The following is a 25,214-nucleotide window of genomic DNA, read 5'->3' as shown; positions in this document are numbered from 1 at the left end:
CCCTGGATCTGTGCCAAGTGCTAAGATCTCTGTTGGGAGGACCTTTGGTTTCTGTGAAAATATGCTTGCAATGCTTCAGGAAGCCTTTTAGTTCTTTCACTTCCTGAGAAGTTAAGGGCACCAGCTTTTGGACTGCTCTAGAGGACATCAGGATGAAGTAAACCTAACTTTATAGGCCTTGTTAGGCATTGAAATGGACATTTTCAGAAAGGCATAACGTAGATTAACTAGTTAAACTGTCAGGTTTATACCATAGAAAAATTACTGGCAAGCACAATGTAAACTCTTAAAAAAACCCTATATAAATAAAAGCTGATTTACACATAGCAGGGGAAACTCTGCATTTATGCTTTCTATTTGCAATTAGGAGTGGTCTAAAGACAGAACCAGCAGCACTTTAAATTTCTCTCTAGACTAGTAAAAATGAAGTAGTCCGTTTGTTACAGATGTTTACCTATTGGTTGGATGCTTTGCATTCATTTAGCTGAAGTTGCTCCTGCATTGGCATAATCTACCTTGATATAAGGCAGTCAGAAGCCAATTTAGCACAAAATGTAACCAATGAGTTAAATCAATGCAACTCTTTTGAACAGATATAATAGCAGTATTATCCTAGAGCCTGTAGTAAAGATTAGAAAGTCAGGAGAAACATAGAAGCAAAACAAATTGTTTGTCTGAATCCGGCAATTCTTGTTTTCAAACTGCGTCAGTGTTTGACAGTGAAAAGAAAGCTTTTTTTCTTCTTCTGATTTACATTCCAGCTCATGGTACACCCTATGAATAAGCACTGGAGCATAATAACTGTAGCACTATGGCATGGAGGTGTTCCCATTAATTCTGGGTGAGTAACATGGGGTGGAGTTTGGGTGAAGTAGGCACTGTGACTGCGCAAGGCTTATTTTCAGTTGTTTGTTTCAGGCTGGCTCTATATTTTAGCACTGAAACATGCCAGATGATGACCTTGAAAGAAAAGTAGAGAAAAATGGGTTAGTAGCCCGTATTTTTCTGAAAGTGTAGCTCTCCTGCTCTGAGTGCCTGTTATCGTTCATATTTGAGCATTATGTTCAATTTGCTTAGTTACTGTTTGAGGATGACAGCATGTGCTCCTACCTACTGGTGCTTTTCTTGAATGGGGTGGAATCCTCTCCCAAAGCCTGAGAAAATTCTTACTCTTGTGCCACTGTTAAAGGCCTTCGCAAAAACTGCAAGTTGGGATCTGCGAAAGAATTATTTTCTCAGCCCTGATTTATTATTGTGCTACCTCTTACAAAACCTTACAGTAAATGCCATGGGGATACAAAACCCTGTTACTTTGACCTGATGACATTTTACACTTTTGTGTAGAGGTTAAATGGCAATGTAACTTGCCAGATGTGTCTAATTGCATTTGCAAATGAACTAGTCGCCACAGAATGGCAGCGTTTATAATTGTGACAAGCTGCAACCATTATACAAAATTATTTCTCCATGCAGGGGAAATACCCAGCACAAGTGAGGCACAAGCAAGATGCCATGGAGTCCAACCACTCACCCCAGCAGGAGAGGACTCTACTGATTAAGGCTGTGCCACCATTAATACAGTATGAGCTACAAATACCGTCCAAACCCTTCCAGTACCAGAGCCTCCAGCCCTGGTCAAAGCTGCTGCAACACCTCAGAAAATCTGTCCAGAAGCTGCCGCGGTGCCAGATTCCCCTTGGCCACACTCTGCTACGGGTACTCTGCTACCTCCTTACAAAGAGGGTAGGGAGGTTGCGAGAGAGGAGCACAGCCCTAAGTGGAGGAGGTGCTCAGGAAGAACAGTCTCATTGGCACACAAATCTGGCACAAGGCATGCGGCTGTTTTCCTGTACGCAATCATGCCAGACAGCATTACAGATGTGAGATGCATCTCCTGCCTCTGCAGTGTCGAGAACCTGGAACCCAGCCACGTGCCAGAGATTGCAAAGAAGCCACGTGGTGTGTTGGAGATATGTCACTGCATGCTGGAGATGTGGCTGATGACGAGCATCAGCTCATTCCTGTCTGCAGTGTGAATGGCTGAAAAGTAGATTTTCTCTATTGCCTGTATAACCAAAATATTTCAGTTCTAAACTGTGCATGATTTTGTGGGTATTTTGCTAACTTTATGAAGTGAAAGCCTTCATAAAACTCCTCTGTATGTCACTGTATTATAGAATTTATATAAGGACTATAGTTATGATGTGCACCTACATATTTCTCCTATAAGTGGACTTTATGAGCTTGCTAATAATTCTTAAATCTTGAGTTGTGAACTACTGGAATGATACTAAAGATAAAGGTAAGATCATAGAGTTAGTAAATATACTCCATTCTAGAGTAAAGGCTGATCAGAAATGTTTAAATTCAAGGAAAACTGAACTTTCTGCCAGTTTCCATAGTGAATTCCCCCAAAAGAGTGATGATTATTATGAAAACAAAATATATGATTCTTCGGTAATTTTATCACTGAATAAAACATTTCTGCATTTTCTCATGCCTATAACCATTGGTGTGGAAAAATCATTAAGTCTTTATTTATGCAAAATCCCCACACAATGATTTAGGTTTAGTAGAGTAGCAATTCAAGATGCTGTCTTGATATCGCTTCAGCACAACTACTATATAATTTGGTCTTTAGGTTGCATATAAACTTAATGCAGCTATTTGTATGCAAGAATACTAGCACAGCAAAACATTCTGGCACAAAGTTCAATGTTACAGCAATTATAGTAATTCAAATACCAGTATTTATTCTGCCAATTTGTCTTCTACCTGGTGCACAAAACAGAAAGCAGAAGTTGTTACCCTTTACAAATACGGTTTATATAGACAAAAAACATTCCTTTAAAAAAAATTCTCCCTTATAAAGAACAGCCACTGCTAAATTCAGACATTAAGAGTTACTGGGGGCAGACTTACAGTTTTGCGTGGAACCTGCTTTTGCATGCAATGTATCTCTGTACTTGAGACTGGTTGACCCCGTATATGCCAGTCCATGTGAAAGTCCCACCTATAACAATTGTCCAGAAGGTATGCCTTTGCAAAGGATTGGGATTAAAGCTACAATGAGAGGGAAAAGAGAAAACAAATTCAGAATACTAAAAATCTTCTCATTATGAGAAGACCTTAAAGCCTGGGAGAAAAAATTTCCCCATACTTGTTCTAATACAAACTCTCTTAATTTGGCCAGATTTTGAACATTCAGACATTCCAACTTTAAGTGAAGTCATGGAAAGCAAATTTTAAAACTCTGCTGAAATCCTGATCTGTCCAAAGGTGAAGTTCAACTGATTTATTTGACTATAAACTACTCTTAAGTAAAGCAGTATGATGTCTGTCACTGTTGTGATGAAATGATGCTCCAGTAAAAAGTCTAATATGCCTGCTTATCTAGAGGGACATCAGTCTAACATCAATATAAAGGTGTGTTTGCACGCCCAGGCTTAGTGGACAGAGCCTCTGTAAAACATTTTGCTGGTTTAGCTCTAAATGAATAACAGATTTTAGATGGCCAAAAATAATATTTTTTTAAACCACACTTTAATATAGTAATAAATGATGCTCATCTTGGTGATCAATGTAATATTATTTCACCTATTACATGCCTTTATTCCTTTTCTTTTTCCATCTGTGAACTCTATGACTAGAGGAAGAAGCAGTGCAGTGTAACCACTGCAAATCAGCCAAACAGACTGAAAAAAATGATTGTTCATGAGAACAAAAAAAATACCCACGGATTAATTATTTACTGAAGAACTTGGTGAAAAATTTCATGGAACAACCCAATTAATATTGTGAACATATACACAAAAGGACAAATGGTAATACTTGTCACACTAAACTTTCACTAATAGCACTGGGTGAAGTTTCTCAGAGGAATCACCTATTCATCAAAAGTACAATAACTTTTTTTAACTTAAAGTGGTTTTTGATCCAACATTGTCAGAACGAATATTCTTGACCTTGCAAAATTTTTAGGCTATGAGTAGTTACAATAATGGAGAGTAAAATACTATTAAAACTACTTCTCATTTTTCTTTCAGGAAAAAGAAAAACATTTCCCTTTTTTGGATTATACAAAAACTATTATTTTCCCAATTGTTTTGGTTCAGTAGCTGAAATACCAAATTGTATAAACACAATTGTCCTCTCCTATTCACCATTCACTATCACTGGTATCCAAAATGTATCCTTAAAGCATTTACTTGAAAAAGTAAAAATGTTCTTCTCTTTACAGGATTTTGCATAGTCTAAAACCTATAAAATATCCCTCAAACTAGATAAGCTTGTTTAAAACTGTATAAAAATTGGGTCACAACTCCTCCCCTTCCCCTCCTTCAGTAGCAATTTAATTTCAGTTATTCACATGGGCTCTATTTATAGGAATAAAGAGGCACATCATCTGCAAGTACAAACTCACTCCCAGAAGTTCAATCTTCCTCCATAGTAGGAATCGTTTACAATGCGTCCAATTCCCTCCTGAACCACCACAGCTCGTATAATCACAGATGAAAATCCAGCAACCATGATTCCAACCTGGAAAACATCTGTCCACACCACTGCCTTCAGACCACCCTGTGTGAGGAACAGCACATATCAGGTACAACAGGGCAGCATCCTGACCCTTTTTTGAAGTGCACTAGAATTTACTTTGGCCATACATGTATTTCAGTCCAGTATTTCCTTGATCACATAACATGATTCAGAAGTTTGTATCAAAAGATAAACTGGCAGACAGTGCTCATCTTACATATATATACAGTACCACTAACTCCAGAAGGCATACCATTCATGTGAATAAAGCTAAACATGATTTAATCCAACATATACAAAGAAATTTGTCACTGGGGTTCCATTTAATAATTTCTAGACACTAGGTCAATTAACATTAATCTAAAGGCCAATCTGTTCATGTGGCTCTATTCAATATCAGTGGCTCTATTCAATATCAGACAAGACTATTATAGTTACAGTAAGCAGGTGCTTGACAAATTACACAACTAAACCCTACTAGATTAGAAGAATAACAGGAGAATTTTTAGGAAGGAAAATCTAGCTTTTTGCTGTTCTTTCAGCCACAACAGAAGTTCAGATGTATCAAACCAGAAAAGGTTTGTGTCATGTAGTGGTTACCTTTGCATCTGGAGAAGTCCCTGGCTGAATATGGCCCTGTGGCTACAGTTACACTGTGAAATGTACTCCCATGACGTAACCTGGTTATTAGGCCACTTTTCAAAAAATTCCATATTTGATATGAATGGTGAGAGGAACAGAGATTTTTCTCAGCCAAAGGGCCCACGTACCAGTGTGCAGTAGAAAGTGCAGACCACACCGGTCGCCACCACTGCACCCCACAAGTCGAAGCCAGTGACTGAAAAAGAGGGAAATGGCACCAGTGTGAATGAGGCATTGGGGACAAAAACTGAAGGTCGATTTTTCACCCTGATCTGGTTGTTGAAAAAAAAGTAGAAAAAAGTTAAATGCAAAAGTAGGATGTAAAAATGACAACAAAAAGATTAGTGTGTCTAAACCAAGGGATTCGCCCTAACCAGTTCTAAAAATGAAACAGTCGTTACAGACATTGGAAACTGCTAAAAACTTAGATATATTTCAGGATCTAAGAAGCTATTTGACTTTAATGTGAATGCTGCCAAACAATACATTCAATATATTTATAGGCCCCAACTCAGGAAAGCTTTAAAATACATGTCCTTCCTTGAAGCGCTTGGGTAGTCCCAGAGTCCTTAGGCAGAGATTTGAGCAAGCAAACAGCATGGGAATGCTCCACAGAAGCAAGGTGGTTCAAGCATGGTCTGGAAGAAATGTGTCAGACTAAAAGCCTTTCTTTTATTCTTTCTTTCAGGGAAACATGATAGTATGTCCATGCCAGACCACATTGTGCTGTGGTTGACATACAGGCTGTCACAGACCCAGTTTGTCACACTCACGTGTTGCCAGGCAGGGCACTTCGGGGCTCCCCAACAGATAGCTCAGGCTAATGATGAGAAACACTGCAACAAAACTAATGAAAAACATTGCTTCTTGTTGGGAACCAGCTAGGTCATAGCTTGGTTTAGCATGTATTTGCAGGGCAAATATAAACGTCAAGGACATAAAACCTGTAGGACTTATACACCAGAGGAGACCAATGCAGACAGTGTTGGGTTTTTTCTTCCTTTTTGTTCAGTGAATAAGAAAAAAAAAAACCACAATGAACAGAACAATTGTGATTTTCATTCTAGCCAAAATGATTAATTTTTTATTTGCATTTTGTTATTGCCTTTTCTTGATGAGCAGACAAATTAATTGTGTCAGATTAAAAGTTTCATTTGGCTCCACATAAAAGCTTTTTTCCCCTTTAAAAATAAATGTGGCTCAGTTTCAAAGCAAAGAGTCATTTCCAAATAGAAGATGGAAATATTTCATTTTGTAAATATCACAACAGACATCTTAAGTTGAAGATCTCTTTGCTGTTCATTTGGTTTTCTTGGCAAAACGATAGGCCAAGTTAAACAGTTCCAGGCAACCCAAAACCGTATTTACAGAACTTTTGCCTCACTCTCCTCTTGAAGAAGAGCACTTAACCAGAGGAATTAAATGTGTGTTTAGTCTCTGCGTTGCCTTCAAAAGTTACTTAAGTCCTTTTAACTTTTCTGAATGTAACCATTACCTAAGGGTATTGCATGAGAGGTAGAGTAAATGAGAGCAGGTTTTCCCCTCAAGCCTCTTCTAAAATTCCTTACAGGTAGGGATTAAGGGAGTAGGACTACATATGGGAGGCCTTCTATCAGAGTTCACACCAGGATCAACAGAAATCTTAGAAGACTTCACAGTCAAACCTTGAGCTGTATTTTTAGGTGTGCATTAACAAAAAAAAGCATACCAGTACTATATGCAGAAAAAATTATAACAGTAGAAGAACAGTTGCAGTATACTTATCTTACCTTGATTTAGTGCTAAAGCTGGAGCATAAATGACAATACCAGTGTATAAAGTCTAGAAGGAGAAAACAGTCATAAGATCAAAATAAATGTAAATTCATGGAAAGGTGATAGCTTTCTGAGATTATTTCTTTTCAAGCATTTATGCAGTCTATATTTCCTAAATTCATAACTGTTGAGAAATAATTCCAGTTGTTAGAAGACTAATGTCTGAGACTAACCAGCATTGCAATCTCACAGCCTCGTGTTCTTAAAACAAATACCAGGGACTCTTAAATACCAAATCCCTCTTCAGCTTCTCCTGGCTTTTATAATTAACTTCTTTTATTGCTTTAAAACTGCAATCATATGGCAGAAACAAGAGCAAAAGGAGGTTGATGAGCTTTACACATGGTTTGCCAAGGAATCTATTATAATTTATTTTCTCAGTCTTGGGATCAATATGCCTCTCAGTAAGCAACTATAATGCACGTGAGTAAAACCAAAAAATACAGCATTCATTAGTCATTATGGATAGCATTACAAGGAATTACACTCCCGTAAGATGAAGTCATGCATGATTATCAGCAGATTTGTATTTTCACCCCATACAGTAAACATACAGACAAATCAAGGAGCTACTCCATCCACTTTTGTGGGCACAATGGGATTCATACACTGATACCCTCCATAATTTCTTTGTGTATATCGTTAAATCCTGTTTGCTTTTTTACCACTGTTATTACTGCCTTGTACTACTAGGGCAAGTTCAGCTGTGACATTGTTCAGGGGAATACAGTTTGCAATGTTCAGATGACTTCTGTGAAGGTCAGTGGTCTCAATTCGAAGGATCAAATCACAGTCAGGAGTCAGGTCCTGAGCTGACTTGCATCAGCTTTCCATGGCTGAACTCTTCCAACTCCCTGATTTACAGGGGTGGGACTTGGGCATGGAAAAGCAACAGAATCAGACGTCATCCAGCATTGAGCAAGCCTTTGCCCTTCCCACAAGTGTGGAGTCTGCCCCAGGCACAGGTGGTAAACCAGAGCAAAATGGCTAACCACTGGATTATTTGCTGTGGCTTTTGAACAGGTCAAATCCAGTCCCCATGGCAGAACTCTGCCACATGGCCAGCGGCTACACTGAGAGAGCTAAGAAGTAACTGGAGTGAGCGGTAATCCAGCTGTGGGAGGAGATTAGTATGGAGGGGCTGCTTTACCCAGCGTGACCAGATTGCCCTGGCCCCTTGCTGCACACCTGCTACAAGCACATGCCAGAAAGGATGGTGGGGCCACGGGAGACATAGTTATTCCTACCTGTGCACTACTCCCTGCCTGTGTCACGCATGTTTGCTTCTCTTGGTGCCATGAGTCCTCCCTAGGTTTTCACACATAGCTTGTATGACAAGAAAGCTACCAGTACTGACCAGTCACTGGCAAATATCTCCTCAGAACTAGCTGCATCACTTCACAGCCAACTACTGACACTTGTCAAGCCTAGTCAATGTTTGAATTGCTGTCCATACAGTGACTGTCAGCATGTGTTGCTGAATAATAGAATCATAAAATGGCTTGGGTGGGAAGAGTCCTTTAAAGGTCATCTAGTCCATGCCCCCTGCCATGAGCAGGGACATCCTCCACTAAATCAGGTTGCTCAAAGCCCCACCCAACCAGACCTTGAACACTTCCAGGGATGGGGCATTCTGCAACTTCTCTGGGCAACCTGTTCCAGTGTCCCACCACCCTCGTTGCAAAAAATTTCTTCCTTATATCCAATCTAAATCTACCCTCTTTTAGTTTAAAACCATTACCCTTTGTCGTGTCACTACAGGCCTTGGTAAAAAGTCTCTCTCCACTTTTCTCACAAGCCCCCTTTATATATTGAAAGGCCGCAATAAGGTCTCCTCACAGCCTTCTCTTTTCCAGGTTAAACAACCCCAACTCTCTCAGCCTTTCTTCTAGCCCTCTGATCATTTTCGTGGCCCTCCTCTGGACCCGCTCCAACAGGCCCATGTCCTTCTTGTGCTGGGGATCCCAGAACTGGATGCAGTACTCCAGCTGGGGTCTCACAAGAGCAGAGTAGAAGAGGAGAATCACCTCCCTCGATGTGCTGGCCATGCTTCTTTTTATGCAGCTCAGAATAGGATTGACTTTCTGGGCTGCAAACTCACATTGACGGCTCATGTCCAATTTTTCATCCACCAGTATCTCCAAGTCCTCCTCTGCAAGGCTGCTCTCAAGCAGTTCATCCCCCAGCCTGTACTGATATTGGGCATGGTCCCATCCAGGTGCAGGACCTTGCACTTGGCCTTGTTGAACTTCATGAGGTTCACACGGGCACACCTCTCAAGCCTGTAAAAGTATCTCTGGATGGCATCCCTTCCCTCCAGTGAATCCGCTGCCCCACACAGCTTGGCGTCATCCATGAACTTGCTGAGGGTGAACTCATTCCCACTATCTATGTCACTAATGAAGGTATTAAATAGTATCAGTCCCAGTACACATCACTCATTACTGGTTTCCATTAGGACATTTAGCTCTTGACCAAAACTCTTCGGATGCAACCATCCAGCCTATTCCCTATCCATCTAATAGTCTATCAGTCAAATCCATATCTCACCAAGCCTGCTAATTCAGGGATTCAGCATGAGAAAGTGGCTTTCTCATATGCAGCAAACAAGTGCCAGAAGCTTTGAACCATCAGAAATTAAAATTTGTCACAAGTATGATCGCATTTTTTTGTAAATTAAAATAGGACTGATGATACAATCTTTCCACTTCAGTAGCTTTTCAGGCTGTATTATCACATATCCTTACATATCCTTTTTTTTTTCTTCTTTTAAATGCCAATGAAAAACATGCCAATATTCACAGAACAGTTAAAATTACACCATTAAAATCCTGGGGGGGTCTCCTTTCCTCACTATTCTTTTCGTTATTCAGGTCAAGTTGTTACCGCTTGGCACAGAAAGACACTTGTAGATCTTTAGTCATTTTCCTTGAGAACCTATTTAGGTTGTATAGAATTTTTTCTGATCTTTGTAAGCAAAGATTATGCTTGGCTTATTCCAATTTATGAAACTGTGATGTCTTCATATTTGTTGATGAAACAGTGTCAGGATTCACACATGCTAGCACCCTACTTTTCCTATGGCCTTGTGTATCTATAAATGCCAGCTAAGCAGCACTGTTCAAGTAAGTAATTAGAACTGCACTGACCACCATCTTATTGGTGCAAGTGTGATTGCCCTGTAAGTCCTGGTGCATCTTAAAAATACAGATATGGGCAAAAAGCAAGCATGTAACTTGAGAAGCTTTCTGATTGTATATTCATTCTTGCTTTGAATTCCAAAAAAAGTCAAAAAAACATTCAAAATTGTGGAAAAGAACACGTTTTTGTTTCTGGTGCATTTGGAACATGCTCATTGTACATTTAAAAGCTGTGTTCTCATACTGACTCCCTGAATGGGCTGGATACAGCAAACTGCACCAAGAATAATTTCAGGGACTGCTTTAGTTTAACATTCCCCAAGGCAGTGATTTGCTGCTTCTCAGTTTGCAGACACCCAGGTTTTTTCCAGTGGTGGTGGTGCAAAACCTTGAGCAGTGACAGCTCCTGACAGCTTGTTTTATCACCTTTCACAGACCCTTGAGAATTAGTCAGACTCCCAGAATCCATGCGCCAGAGGATGAAAACTGCCACTGTAGATAATTGGGGCATGTTTACATTTTGAACCCATTGTAGGTTTCTCCAGCAGGCAGGCAAAAACTGCTCTTAACACTGCTACCCTGCAATGAAGCGTCATTCACCTCTTGGCATGGCGTTGATGCCAAGTGACTGCTCTGGGTGCTCAACAATGCACAGACCCAAGGGGCAGGTAGCCCAGCATCCACTCTCCACCTCACTGCTTTGGAGCAGAAAGAGCTTTGTTTCTCCCACTGCCAGCCAGCCATGCACTGTGGTAACCTCATCAACCATTCAGAGAAAACAGTCAGTTACACTAAGCTGAAGAATCCTGGTCACTACAAGGACCACAGAACAGCTTTGAGGTTTACTTGCCGTTTGTATAATGAAGAGGACCGTTCCACAGAGGCGCAGGTATTTATTAAATCGAAGCTCTAAATACTGCAAAAGAGAAGAAAAAACAAATGTTTATGTTGAAGCTTGGCACTACTGATATGACTGGAGTGAAGTGATGAGCAATACAGAAAGTGTCATTTTTACATTTTCATGAATGGCCAAAACTCTTGGAGTCACTTTAATATCTTTCAACTTGATTTGACATTTCTTTACAGACCTCACCACTGGGTAATAACACATGAGCAAGTGGAGTAGACGTAAGCTACTCAGTATAGACGGAGTCTGCAGAATGGAAACTGGTGCTACTCAGCTGCCTGAAGGCACTCAATAGACAAGGAGCTGTGCACCGTGACCTGGCAAAGACTGGCACGTATTACCACAGAATCATTGAATATTCTGAGTTGGAATGGCCTCACAAGGATCATCGAGTCCAACTCTTGACTCTGCACAGGGCAACCTAAAATTTCACAATGACATACCAGCAAACAACAGAACCCACTGGCGTTGTGAAATCAGAAAGAAAAAGTTTTGGCTATTCCTAAACTTTAGTCGATTTGGAAACTGGCATTATGTGTGTCCAGCTGAACTGCTGGGAGAGGGTAGAAGGTTTTCAGTGGTCATCGGCTTCCTCCCATGGTAACCTCACCTTCTGCACTGCCCAAAGCAGCTTGCCATATTCTACTGGTAAGTGGAAATCTAGCCTGCTGCAAAACAGGAACCCTCACTTTTCTATCTAGCCTGGGACAGCACAACCTCTGAATGAGTTTGTCATGCTGTAGGGCAGATTTCTTTCCACCATCTGTCCTAACAATCCTCTAGGGTGCGTGGTTGTACAAAAGGGGTCTTCTTTTCCTGCCAGTCTCTTCAATCAACACAAACACTGAAGCGTCTCAAAGTGCTCACTTGTGAACGGAGCATTTAAAATGTGATCTGTGAGCATGTCCATGCAAGGAAGCAGTGCTGAACCCCCGGACAGACACAAAAAGTTGCTTAATCTCTGAACTCTGTCCACAAATAGAAGATATATGTTTTATAGGTGCATTACTCTGATTTAACCCCAAGATTATCAATGAGTTTCCAGTCATAAGTCTTTATTTAAAAGAGCCCTATTTTAAGTATCATCATAACTGACAGTCCAAAGATTAGTAGTTTAAAACACACTGGAAGCCACCAGAAATTTCTGTTGGTAATTTCTTATCTAAATGCACCAAGAGAAACCTTGTTTTCAGCCTCCGGTGCTGCAACGCCCCATTCAGTGTAATAAAATGCCAAAGACCAAAGTAGCTAGCCAAGGACTTTCACCTTCACCGATGCCCCTTTCACAATGTCCTCTGTGAAAACAGCAATTTACCTCCAAATCTGCAGCTAAGAACTATCTCCATGCAGGAAGATAAACAGTTGCACAGACCTTCTAAATCAGAAGAAAGTCCTAACCAGATGCTTCCTCACCCCAAAACAGTCAGACTCGACCTGTGATTGTCCCACCACTTCAGATGTCTCTGCACTTTTAGCTATAGCTTTAACTTTCATGCTGAGCTGAAGAGCAGCTCAGCCATATTTTGGTGGAAGTAAAACTCTTGCAGACACAGAGCACTTGCTGACCTCCCTGTATGAACATGATGGAGAAGACATTCACCAGTGCCAACAGCCTCAGGTGGAAAGGGTGTCTCCCTGAAATCTCTAGGAACAGCACAAATATATACTCTGCCAGAGGGGACTTTTGTGGCTGCACCGAAGCTTAGAAATCTATCTGGAGGGAGTGTGATGCGAGAACTCTGGTTCCTATGTTAGATGCTCTTGCTCTCTGCTCTTGGTATATTAATTACACATCATTAACCACATGTCACCATCCAAGCTGCATGAGGATTAATCCACATGCTGAACTGAGTATCTGGAGTGAGGAAACAGATGTGGCATGATGCACAGCTCCCAAGCCAAGACAGCAGGGCTGAGCATCTCCTCTCTGCAGAGGCAGTGTGGGCAGACTTGGGGACAGAGCAGGTTGCAGCCTGCTTTTGGGAGTGTGGAGATACGGGGCAGCACAGAGTGCAGGGGCATTTGGGGGAAGAGACTGAGGGCAGACATGTAGAAAGCAGGCATGAGAAGCCCCCCAGCTCCCTGAAGGCTGTGGAAAGGCTTCTTCCATTCCACCTTACCTCGTAGGTGCTGGTAATGCCCAGCTTGTAGAAGACAGGCAGGAAGATCTCGGCGCTGCACAGCACCACCAGGCCATAGGTGATGGCGAAGATGCAGAAGATGGCACCGTAGCGGTAGATCTCGGCAGGGGTGCCCAGCACGGTGACAGCTGACATGAAGCTGGCGGTGAGGGACAGCGCGACGGGGAGAGCGCTCATGCTGCGGCCCCCCATAAGGAAGTCCTTAGATGTCTTCTGTCCTCCTCCCACGAAGGCGTAGTAGACCCCGATGACGGCCGAGATCACCAGCATGGCCGCAAAGACCACATAGTCCCAGACGGTGAAGCGCCCCATGCTGTCGGAGCGTGTGGCAGGGACTCGCCCTTGGAGACAAGGCTCTGCCCCGAAACCAGAGGGGCGGCTGCTGCCCCCGCAGGGCCGGCACGGGGCGGCCGGCGCAGGAGGAAGGGGATGGGGACGGCACCCGCCGGGGTGCCGCGGTCCCGTGCGGAGCGGCGCGGTGCGCCCCGCCGGGGCAGGTGCGGAGCGGAGCGGAGCGGTGCGGTGCGGTGCGACCCGCCGGGGCAGGTGCGGAGCGGAGCGGAGCGGTGCGGTGCGGTGCGACCCGCCGGGGCAGGTGCGGAGCGGAGCGGAGCGGAGCGGTGCGGTGCGACCCGCCGGGGCAGGTGCGGAGCGGAGCGGAGCGGAGCGGTGCGGTGCGACCCGCCGGGGCAGGTGCGGAGCGGAGCGGAGCGGAGCGGTGCGGTGCGACCCGCCGGGGCAGGTGCGGTGCGGTGCGGCGCGGTGCGGTGCGGTGCGGTGCGGTGCGGTGCGCCCCGCCGGGGCAGGTCTCCGCCCGTGTGTCTCCCGGGGGCGGGCGCGGGCTGCGCCGGGAGCGGCAGTGCGAGTGCCAGAGCCGGGACGGCGGGCGGGCCTTATACGGTCCAGGTGCCCGCTCCTCCCCGCGGCGGTGAGCGCCCCCGCGGAGCGGGAAGGGGCGGCGATCCCGGCGGCGTGGCCCCGGCCGGGCCATCCCGCGCTATTGCCGCCGGGCCCTGCGGCGCCGAGGCTGGCGGGGTGGCCGCACGGCAGAGCCCGGCCTGAACGGGGTTACACCGCAAACCTGGGTCGCGGTCCGGGCTTTTGGAGTGAAGACAATTCACCCTACATTCCTTCATTACTTCTTACCCTTCTTCATTAGCAGATGCACCATCTCCGCAAATGAAGAAGGTGAAAATATGGTTTAATATATACATTCCTATGGGTTGAGCAATCAGGAAGATAACTCATGGAATCAGACAGGTACCAGCAGACTTGCCAAGGTGAGTTGCTGAACACTGCAGTTATGTGATGGGGAAGCCCCACTACCTGCGCTGTGCTCACCAAAATTTTGCTAACGCCCTTCAACTAATCGCAGGTTCAAGAGTCAAAGTGCACAGGGATATCACAGATGGAGCTTCACGTATCTTACCCACAGGGGAATGCACCAAAAAGACCTATGGGATTTCAAGGCCATGGGTGTCAAGCAGTGGAGACGGGCCTGTTTCTATAGCTAGCAGCACGTCTGGGACTAACACAGCAGATACTGCATTTGGCCACTTTGCCATGTTAGCAACCCCAGATGGGGGATTAAGATGTAAGGATGCCAAAGCTGACTGAGGTGGGCCTGACAGCAGCACAGCTCCACACAGCACACCTTGCAGCAGGGCTCAGTAGCTTTGCACAGCGGATTTCCAGCTTGAACTATACATTGGCAAAGTGCTGGAGGTGATTTCCTAACACATCAGCACCAGTTTGAGAATGAAAGTGCCTTCATGGCAGGTGATAAGTCTCTTTCTTGCCCAGCATCTCCCAGCTCTTCCACAGTCAGATTTGCTGGAAGTGGTCTTTGCTACAAGTGCTCTGTGTTCAGCACAAGGTGCTCTGACCTGCCTGCATCTGAGCCATCTGAGACACAATTTTCAGCAGCCTTCTGTATCTTAGACAGAAATGATTGACAAGACATCTGACAGACAAACCCAGCTCACAGAGCACATTTCTCTCCATGGGAGCTCTGGATTTGGCAGGCCATTTGTAGATATTTCTGACTGCACATTGGAAGGAGGGGGTGCAGGTGGAAGTCCAGTCTGGCAGAGTTATTGAGCTGTGAAATCATGCCTTGTGTTGGTCTGGCATCTGGGAGCGTAAGTGTCCATGAATATACAGAAGCTGGCCACTGTGGTGCAAGTGGCATGTCCTAATCTCACCACAGCAGGTTAGGGCGTCAGTCTCTCTGGCCCAATTGCTCTATAATTACTTACACAATGAGTAACAGCTTCCAGATGTCCTGCTGAGGAAGAGCAAGAAAGAAAATTATCCCATACCCCTACCAATTAGGCTATTGAGCTATTGATTATCTGAGGTGTTTGCCCTAAATTGCTATCGGCTTTTGACCACATGAAAGATGAGAAACCCTTCCAGCAAAGCTTCAGTCAAAACCAGCACCTTCCCACACAGTGCAATAAACTGGTGTTGTCCAGCAAAAATACATATTGTCAAAAATCATGACCCAGTTTGTCACAGGAAGGACAGCCTCCTGCCCAGACCCACAGCTTGTGCTGCTCAGAGATCCATGCTTCGTGTCACTTGTTTGCACACTTTCAGGCATTACATTGATCAAACCATTCAAACAATAACATACATTTAAAGGGGATTAATATAGTTTTGATTCTGCTTCTTTACCATTTTTGACATAATGTAAACACAGCAAGTGATAACATGGAAAACAAATCCTGTTTCTTAACTGAAACACAAGCAGCTATGAGGAAATGCACATCACTGGTTTCAGGTGACATCTTTGATTCTTTTTACAGCAATGTTGAGCAAATTGTCTTTCAAACATCATCATGACTGATACGGCAGGACAGGCTGGATCCTCTCATTCAGATGTTTCTGTCTTGGTAACTAGCAGCAAATCTGTATGATGCCCATGTCCTAAATCACAGTACAGGGACCTGGAGAACAAGGCTAAATGTTTTTCTTACGGATTTTTCACACACAAAATCAAACAACTCCATGGAACATGGTGGGCTTGTGCTGTGTAACAGAGACAGAACTGCAGGTGTTTGCTTTTTCCCACTGCTACAAAGGTATTTAAATGTCTTCCAAATTCAGAGAGCATATGTCATTGTTTTGTTGTAGCACCTTGTCCCATCTCCATTGGGTCTTATGTGGTCTCTCATCTCACTGGCTCTGTGGCTCTACTTTTGTGTGATTGTCATGGTTTAACCTCAGCTGGCAACTAAGCCCCACAGAGCCACTTGCTCACTCTCCCCTGGTGGGATGGTGGAGAGAATCGGAAGAGTAAAAGTGAGAAAAGTTGGGGGTTGAGATAAAGACAGTTTAAGAGGTAAAGCAAAATCAAGCAAATCAAACCAAGGAATTCATTCACCACTTCCCATCAGCAGGCAGGTGTTCAGCCATCTCCAGGAAAGCAGGGCTCCATCACGCATAACGTTTATTTGGGAAGACAAAACGCCATAACTCTGAATGTCCCTCCCTTCCTTCTTCTACCCTCATCTTTATATGCTGAGCATGACATCATATAGTAATGGGATATCCCTTTGGTCAGTTGGGGTCACCTGTCCTGGCTGTGTCCCCTCCCAACTTCTTGTGTGCCCCCAGCCTACTCGCTGGTGGGCTGTGAGAACAGAAAAGACCTTGACTCTGTGTAATTACTGCTCAGCAATAATGAAAACATCTTTGTATGATCAACACTGTTTTCAGCACAGATCCAAAACCTAGCCCCATACTAGATACTATAAAGAAAATTAACTCTACCCCAGCCCAAACCAGCACAGAGATCCACTGTCATCAGTGGGATTTGGTGTTTAATACCAGGAAGTGTAAGATTCACATCTCTCCAGCACACTCAAGTGAAAAAGGCCATGAATCTCCCTAAACAAACCCCAGACTGCCCTATGGCGTCCAAGCAGTTCCTTCCTTGTGCTGGTATTGGACTCACTTCCATTACTGGACACCTCTGTGAAGTGTTACTGGGAGTGTCTGTATTGCTTGGAAGGACAGTCCCTCCCTGCTCCTTTTCATGTGGATGGGCCACAGCATTGAGAGATTGGTGGGACGGATTTCCTTCTATAGATAGATAAGAGACAAATATATCAAGCCCTGTACTTGGAGAGATGCTGCCCCCTTCTCTCAACTAAGTTGTGGAAATACACTCTGAGGGGTTCTCCTGCCTGCAGGCAAATGGGGTGATGGGCAAAAGCAATGGGAAGTAAGGTAGGAGAGCACTGGAGGCCCAATGAACGCTGCTCGGCAGTGCTGCAAGATCCTTTGCAATTTGTCCTGGCAGCTTGGGAGCTCTCGGACTTCCAGTGGGTCCTTGCTTGAGTGTGCAATTTCAGACTGTGTGGGACTCAGGTGTACCTACACCAGCTGAGCTGAGTTTGCAGATGAAGAGCAGTTCATGCTTAACAGAACTCCTGTGTAGTGCCAGGACTGGGTTTGGAAGACAGAGCTCTGTTCTCTTCTGCTTACACAGGGAAAGTTTTGGAAACCTTGCCAGAGAATAGCTGGCCCTTGGTAAAAACAAACAAACAAACAAACAAACAAACAAACCCATTTCAAAACAAAATCTGCCAAAACTCATTTTTGGCCTTTTTTGTACTCAGTTTAGCCTTTTCTGGCTATGATTTGTCATTTTGAAAAACTCTGTTTATTTTTGTTTGGATGATTTGCTTACAAAATCAAGGGCGTGGGATCATGCTTTGTGTGTATACATACGTGTACGCATGTGGAAGATGTTTGCCCTCCATCCGATAACCATTGAACACCATGACCAGATTTACAGAGGGGTAGAGGCCTCAGAGATATTAAGGCGCTGCCAGTTTCATGAAAGTAGATGGCCAAAACCGAGGGATCCCAGAAATGTTTGTGTTGAAAGGAAGACTGCAGCAGGAGCTGAACCTCTATCAGATAACAGTGAAGCCATATGAGAGAAAAACCTTAAAAACACCCAACTGCAGGCAAAGCTTCTCATCTTCTTAAACACACAAGCCAACCAACACTAAGACACAGAGGTATGAGGATCTAGGTCCCATTTACTCCTCTGTTCATGGAGCTACTTGTTAAATTTCCTTTTGGTCATTGTTATTATTGGGAATAATATATCAAAATTAATCATTGATTCCTAGTTAGACAGTTTGATTTTTCTCACAATGCCATGCTTCAAGTCAAAATACACTTCTTTTACTTCTGGAAGATTTTGATTCCAGCAAAATTAATAAAACCGCTACTGCTTCCTGCACAGCATCACTTGTCAACTTGAAAAGCCTGACTGGATTTTGGTGTAATGGAAGTTCATTGCTGATGGTGTTTTATGTTTCTGAAGATCATTTAGTATTTGGCTCCACCCTAATCTCTCCTTCTTGCTGTGCTTCTCCACACACTGTTGTTTTGAATTGCTAGTATAGCTCGTTACCTGACTACCATCATCATGGACTTCTCTTCTCATGGTTTCACAGAATCACAGAATCACAGAATCATCTAGGTTGCAAAGGACCTTGAAGATCATCTAGTCCAACCATTAACCTAGCACTGACAGTTCCCAACTACACCATATCCCTCAGCGCTATGTCGACCCTACTCTTAAACACCTCCAGGGATGGGGACTCCACCACTGCCCTGGGCAGCCCATCCCGCGCCTAACTACCTGTTCTGTGAAGAAATACTTCCTGATATCCAGTCTAAACCTTCCCTGGCACAACTTGAGGCCATTCCCTCTTGTCCTATCACTTGTTACTTGGTTAAAGAGACTCATCCCCAGCTCTCTGCAACCTCCTTTCAGGTAGCTGTAGAGGGCGATGAGGTCTCCCCTCAGCCTCCTCTTCTCCAGACTAAACAACCCCAGTTCCCTCAGCCGCTCCTCGTACGACATGTGCTCCAGACCCTTCACCAGCTTCGTTGCCCTTCTCTGGACATGCTCGAGTAATTCAATGTCCTTTTTATAGTGAGGGGCCCAAAACTGAACACAGTAATCAAGGTGCGGCCTCACCAGTGCCAAGTACAGGGGCAAGATCAGTTCCCTGTCCCTGCTGGCCACACTATTTCTGCTACCTTAGAGAAATCCTCCACAATGTTGTTTAGTGATGTTCTTAGTCATCTCATTAATTTTTTTTTTGGTCAGTTCTTCTTCTGTTAAAAGTGTTTGGACATAAGAGAATGACCCTGAAAGGGTATTCAGAAGAGCAGTGTCATCATCAATATTCCTTGTGAAATCTGGATGAGTTCTTTAGGAATAGTCACATGGCACCTGTATTTTGAGCACTGGGATTTTCTTGTACAGAGATGTCCTGCAATTGTCACCTTTCTGTTTCCAAGAATACCACTAGAGTACATTTCCAAGCATATTTTCAGAAACTTCTTTCCAGCTAGTTGGATTTGCAGTGCCCAAAGCACAGAATGGTATGTTTAGAAGCCCCTCTTGTGCAGACAGTGCACTGTTTGTGGGCAATAGCAAGAATGTGATGCAATTTGCAAGTGTCTTATGCCTAAAACACAACAAGTTAAATATTTCAAGAAGCATAATTCCCTAATTCTATGTCTGTAGCATTTCCAAACCTCATCCTATCCAAATCCTAAATTTAAAGGGGTGCACGTTTCCAAAAGGTCATAGGAAGTCTGTCAGGGTAACAGCTTGTTTTCTTGAAGGGCTTGTCATCTTATGCTTAGCTTGTTTGGGACACAAAGACATAAGGAGTGACTTCCAAAGAAAGAGATCAACAGGGGCAAAAGAGCCAGAGAGATGCATAAAAGTCCCAGAAATAAATCATTTTTGTATCGACATTTTGAATGAAACCCCCTTGGTTGTTTGTTTTTTCTATTGTTGCATTCCACAGAAGTTTGAACAAATGCAATTTGCAAGCAAAATAATTTAAACGTGAGTGTTAATGGTCTTGAGAAGGAAACTTCAGATTGTGTAACCCCCTAATACCAACACACCTTTTAAAATCAATAGTCAGTGGCTCAGGATTGAAGGAAGTACTTAAGTTAGCCTTGAATATTGAGCATTTAAATCTGAATTATTTGGAGCCTATAATGTATTTGCAGGAGAATTCTGCTCTTTCATTTAAAAGAACAAATTTCAAAATTTATTTATGGACTGTCCACGCAGTGAGATGTGGCATGCATAATTATTTGCTCAAGAGAACAATTAGTATGGGAATAAAATTGTGGTACAGATTTTACTTCTTTAACTCCAATGGATAAATAAGTTACATGCTTGAACTTTATTCTCATGGCTTTGGGATCTTGTGTTTGTTTAAGGTGTTCAATTTTGCATCAACAGAATTACAATTCAACTAGTTTGCTTACTTGCAGTTAATGTATGAGAAAGGGCTGTCAAATGTTCACCAGAATGATCAAGAAAAATTGATTTTTTTCTGAGTAGGTCTTTTCTGAATTTCCTTATTTATTTCAGTTGTTTTCCCTTTTGCCACTACCTGATATCCAAACCATCTCAGTTCACATGTTCTAGTTGGTGTTATTTTGAGATGTGTTTGCTTTAGGTGTACAGTGTACGTACTTCAGTTATGCAGCTTGGCTCCCTACATTTCCTCTCTAACTGAAGGAGAGAGACAGGCTCTTTAGAAAGAAACTTTGCTGCTTTGATATGCTCCCTGAAGGTGCCTGTCTCTTTCCATTTTCTACAGAGGAGGACTCTGGAAATGAGCCTGCTAACTTTGGCACTTAAAAATACTCTGAAAAATGTTCCCTGACACTGCCCCAGTGCCTTAACTAGCTCTTCTTTTTGATTATTTTGATGTATTCTTCCATGCATACTCTGGAGTGTCTATCACCAGTTCTGACTTCTCCCTTGTTATCTGCCTCCCGTCCTTTGTAATTCCTACTGCTAAATCTCTTGTGCTCCCTCACTCCTTTCATCCCCTCGTCTCCTTAGATTAAGAAATCTTCTCTTTCTCCTCCCTCTCACATTTCTTCTGCCAGAATCCCTTCTTTTTGGACCCCCAGTCCCAGGAGGCATTTTCCCCAAAATTGCTGTTTGCTATTCAGTTCGTTCTTCCATTTTTCGAGTGTCTCTATGAACTGACTGCCTCGCCTCTCTTTTAAACCCCTTTTTGATCCTCTTCAGTGCCTCTTCTGCTCTCTGTTGAGTCTGTGCATGCTGGAGATCACACAGACGCATACTGCTCAGAAATGTTCGAAGACAGTTATGCATATTTGCACCAGCTCTATATGTTTAACTGATTTGTTTGTTAGGCATCCTCAAAGTGATGTTTATCACCAGATGTAGATAAAGAGGTTTTTCCTCAGGTCTAACTGTCTGCAGCTGTTGGCTTTGGTTTGGCTTGTTTCTTCTGTTTTCCTCTATAACATGGGACTCATTGAACCTATTTCTGATGTTATTTGACATTTCAAATGGCAAATCCCTGGTTTTTTGGAGAGTGGAAACTCTGCCAGCATCCTTGGTCTCTCCCAGTATGCTGCTGGGACACACTGTAGTTTTTGTGGCCTCGTGGAGCCTCTTACGGCTGTTGCAGGATGCTGGGGAGTGGTGGGTGATCTGTGGTGGGTGGGGGATAGTGAGCATGCGTTACGTGGATTTTCACGACCAAATGCCATGGGAGAGGGACTTTACCAACCCAGGCACCCTGGAACTCTTACAGTGAATGTCTTTATTATTGTAGTATATTGGTATCCAGTGGTAGCATGCATTCAAATAGGCTATTGAGGGGGTTTTGATGAAAATGTGGATTGTGGGCTAAGGCAAAGAGGAAGAAATCATAACATGCATTTCTGAAGATGCAAAAATGAATGGTGCCAATCCAACATAATGAAGTCCCCACAGCTTCTGCACAGTCAGGTTTTTACCTATAATGGAAATGCCATGTGATAGTGTTAGCAATTTGCAAACTCAGTGAATGCCGTGATGCACAAGGAAGCACAGAGGTAGAAACGGCAGTCAAGGAGAAGCATTTTGGTCACAGCTGTTTTTACGGGAATCCATCTCTTGGAACAGCAGATGCTCTGTATCTGTACAGTAGCATTAGCTGATCACCATTTTAAGGGAGGTCATTTAATCTCACTTCAAAACAGGCACTGGTGAGGCACCTGTTAGCTCATCTATATGGCACCCTGTAAGTACTCTTCTTCCACTGGCTATGAATGCCAAGTCAAATATAGCCCTCTGTGCATCTGGTGGCTATAGCCGGTGAACTGCATCTTTGTGGTAAGTGCCTGCCCAGTACAAACAGTGAGGACTTCACATGCTTCATTGTCTTTTTTTTTTTCCTCATTTGGAGGTTGATGTTCATTTCCATTTCCTCTGTTTCTGAAGTGTCAGTCTCCACCTGGATATCTTTCGCACAGAGATTTATTATTTCAGTACCTTTGTTGTATCAGTTGTTTTAATGGCTTATATTTGATCTGACCATAATTTAGAAGCACAAGTCAGTATTAGAAGCAGCAGCTTATTTAAGTTTTGTGGAAAGAAGGGACAGCCTTGTTTCTTTCCTTAGCATTATCCTTAGCATTATCCTGCCTGACAAACCTGATCTCCTTCTATGACAAGATGACCTGACTATTGGACGAGGGAAAAGCTGTGGATATTGTCTACCTGGATTTTCGAAAAGCATTCGACACAGTTCCCCATAGGATTCTCATAGAAAAACTGGCTGCCCATGGCCTGGATGAGTGAACGGTCTGCTGGATCAAGCACTGGCTGGATGGACGGTCCCAGAGATGGTGGTCGATGGAGCTAAATCCAGCTGGTGACCGGTCACAAGTGGTGTTCCTCAGGGCTCGGTGTTGGGACCATTTCTGTTCAACATCTTTATTGATGATCTTGATAAGGACATAGAGTGTATCATCAGTAAGTTTGCAGATGACACCAAGTTAAGCGGGAGTGTCGATCTGCATGAGGGTAGGGAGGCTCTACAGAGAGACTTGGATAGATTGGATCTGTTGGCCAACGTTAACAGGATGAGCTTCAACAAGGCCAAGTGCCAGGTCCTGCACTTGGGCCACAACAACCCCAACATCGCTACAGGCTTGGGGAGGTGTGGCTGGAGAGCTGTCTGGAAGAAAAGGATCTGGGGGTTCTAATTGACAAGCAGCTGAACATGAGCCAGCAGTGTGCCCAGGTGGCCAAGAAAGCCAACAGCATCCTGGCTTGTATTAGAAACAGTGTGACCAGCAGAAGTAGGGAGGTGATAGTCCCCCTGTACTCTGCACTGGTGAGGCCACACCTGGAGTATTGTGTCCAGCTTTGGGCACCTCAATACGAGAGAGATATCGAGGTGCTGGAACGAGTGCAGAGTAGGGCAACGAAGCTGGTGAAGGGCCTGGAGAACAGATCCTATGAGGAGAGATTGAGGGAGCTGGGACTGTTCAGTTTGAGGAAGAGAAGGCTGAGGGGAGACCTCATCGCTGTCTACAACTACCTAAAAGGACATTGTAGACAGGTTGGTGCTGGTCTCTTCTCACAGGCAATTAGTGATAGAACAAGACGGAATGGCTTTAAACTGCAACAGGGGAGGTTCAGACTGGACATCAGGAAAAAAAATTTCACAGAAAGAGTGGTCAGACAGTGGAATAGGCTGCCCAGGGAGGTGGTGGAGTCACCATCCCTGGATGTATTTAAGGATCATTTAGATGAGATGTTGGGGGATATGGTGTAGGGGAGAACTTTGTAGAGTAGGGCTGATGGTTGGACTCGATGATCCCAAGGGCCTTTTCCAACCTGAATGATTCTGTGATTCTGTGACATCTCTACAGTCAGAGCATTGCTAAAATTTTGCATCTCTTCCTCCAGAGAGAATTGTTCTCCAAGCAAAGTGCAGTGTTATCTCCTCATAAGGTTTTTATCACAGAAGGCACTCATTGACTAGCAGAAGCTTGGGGTGCTAGGAGTTAAGAACACACACCTGAGGTGTTCTTAAAAGTCCTACTGCAGTATGACTAGGGACATTGTCTGGAAGCGGAACTAATTCTGGGGGCAAATCCTTCTTCAAGTAACATGGAGTTTTGGAAACCAACCAAAGAATCTAGTCATGTATTTTTTTCTGATTTATATAGACCAATGCTGGAACTTTCTCGTGAACATCTATGATTTAGCAGCCAGTATCAACAGCTGTTGACACAGTGGAATTGGCAAGAAGGACTGCTTTGTCTCTCGATTTTGCGTAAGTTCTTCCATTTTTCTAAGCTACCCACAAATATTTCGTCAAGCAGTACACACCAAAATTAGACTGCTTCATAACCGTCTCAGCTTAAGGGTATATATTAGTTTAAATGGTTTTTCCCTGAAGGGATCTGCAGTGCTGAGATTATTAGACCTTTTGTTGAGAGTTTCAGCTTTTGTACACTGTGCCTCTTGGATCTGTGAGGCCAGGAATAGTTAACAGAGGTACTGTCTCTATTGGAACCTGAGAGCAAAGTTAGAGATGCATTAGGACAGCTCAAGCTTCAAATAAGAAAAAAGAAATTGCAAATTAATTAGCCAAAACCTCACATCTAGGTACCTAAATTTTGGATCTGTCTTGTATGAATGAGATGGATGCAGAGACATGAAGAATAGTATCAGCTGTTCTGTATGTTACCTTCTATTCAACAGCAGGAACATCCCATTCCTTTCAGTAACAAAATACTGGGCTTGGCCTTATTTTCCCCTGAATGTCATGCACAACTGACTTTGCAAGTTTGAAGGCAGAAACTATTTGAGAAAGGAAATATCCTTGACCCCATCTTTCTATGATTTAATGTTTTCTACTCACAATTAGCTTCTCAACATCATTGTGAGAAATTGCTGTTTTGGATTATTGATTTAGTATTCTCAGTGGCCTTTTACAGATAAAGGGACCAATAAAGACAGAAGAAAAAAGGACAAAAAGAGAAAGAAAATTGTATATGGGATATGGCAATGATTCTGAGGGAAGCATTTCCTTGTATGCATCTGTTTTGAAGAGATTCATACAATTTACCATCTTCCCTTTTTTGGAAGGTTTAACTTTACCTTAAAACTCACAGTTGTGATCCCTCAGCCCCAATTTGTCTTACA

General features: G+C 43.4%; 1 protein-coding gene across 1 annotated transcript in view; it reads right to left on the bottom strand.

The window, feature by feature from the left end:
• The window catches only part of SLC5A8 (solute carrier family 5 member 8), a 29,179-nt gene extending 15,687 nt beyond the window's left edge, over positions 1-13,492 (bottom strand). The window contains exons 1-6 of the mRNA XM_074826961.1: positions 13,160-13,492; positions 10,983-11,048; positions 6,948-6,999; positions 5,307-5,374; positions 4,424-4,578; positions 2,923-3,063 (exon numbers count right to left, since the gene is read on the bottom strand). Coding sequence (XP_074683062.1) covers positions 2,923-3,063; positions 4,424-4,578; positions 5,307-5,374; positions 6,948-6,999; positions 10,983-11,048; positions 13,160-13,492 — 815 coding nt within the window. The remainder of the gene's footprint in view (positions 1-2,922; positions 3,064-4,423; positions 4,579-5,306; positions 5,375-6,947; positions 7,000-10,982; positions 11,049-13,159) is intronic.
• Positions 13,493-25,214: the final 11,722 nt, after the last annotated feature.

This window comes from Strix aluco, chromosome 5, assembly GCF_031877795.1.
Source record: "Strix aluco isolate bStrAlu1 chromosome 5, bStrAlu1.hap1, whole genome shotgun sequence".
Lineage (NCBI taxonomy): Eukaryota > Metazoa > Chordata > Aves > Strigiformes > Strigidae > Strix > Strix aluco.
Note: the sequence above shows the minus strand (reverse complement) of the source record. Positions and strands in the feature narration are given on the sequence as shown.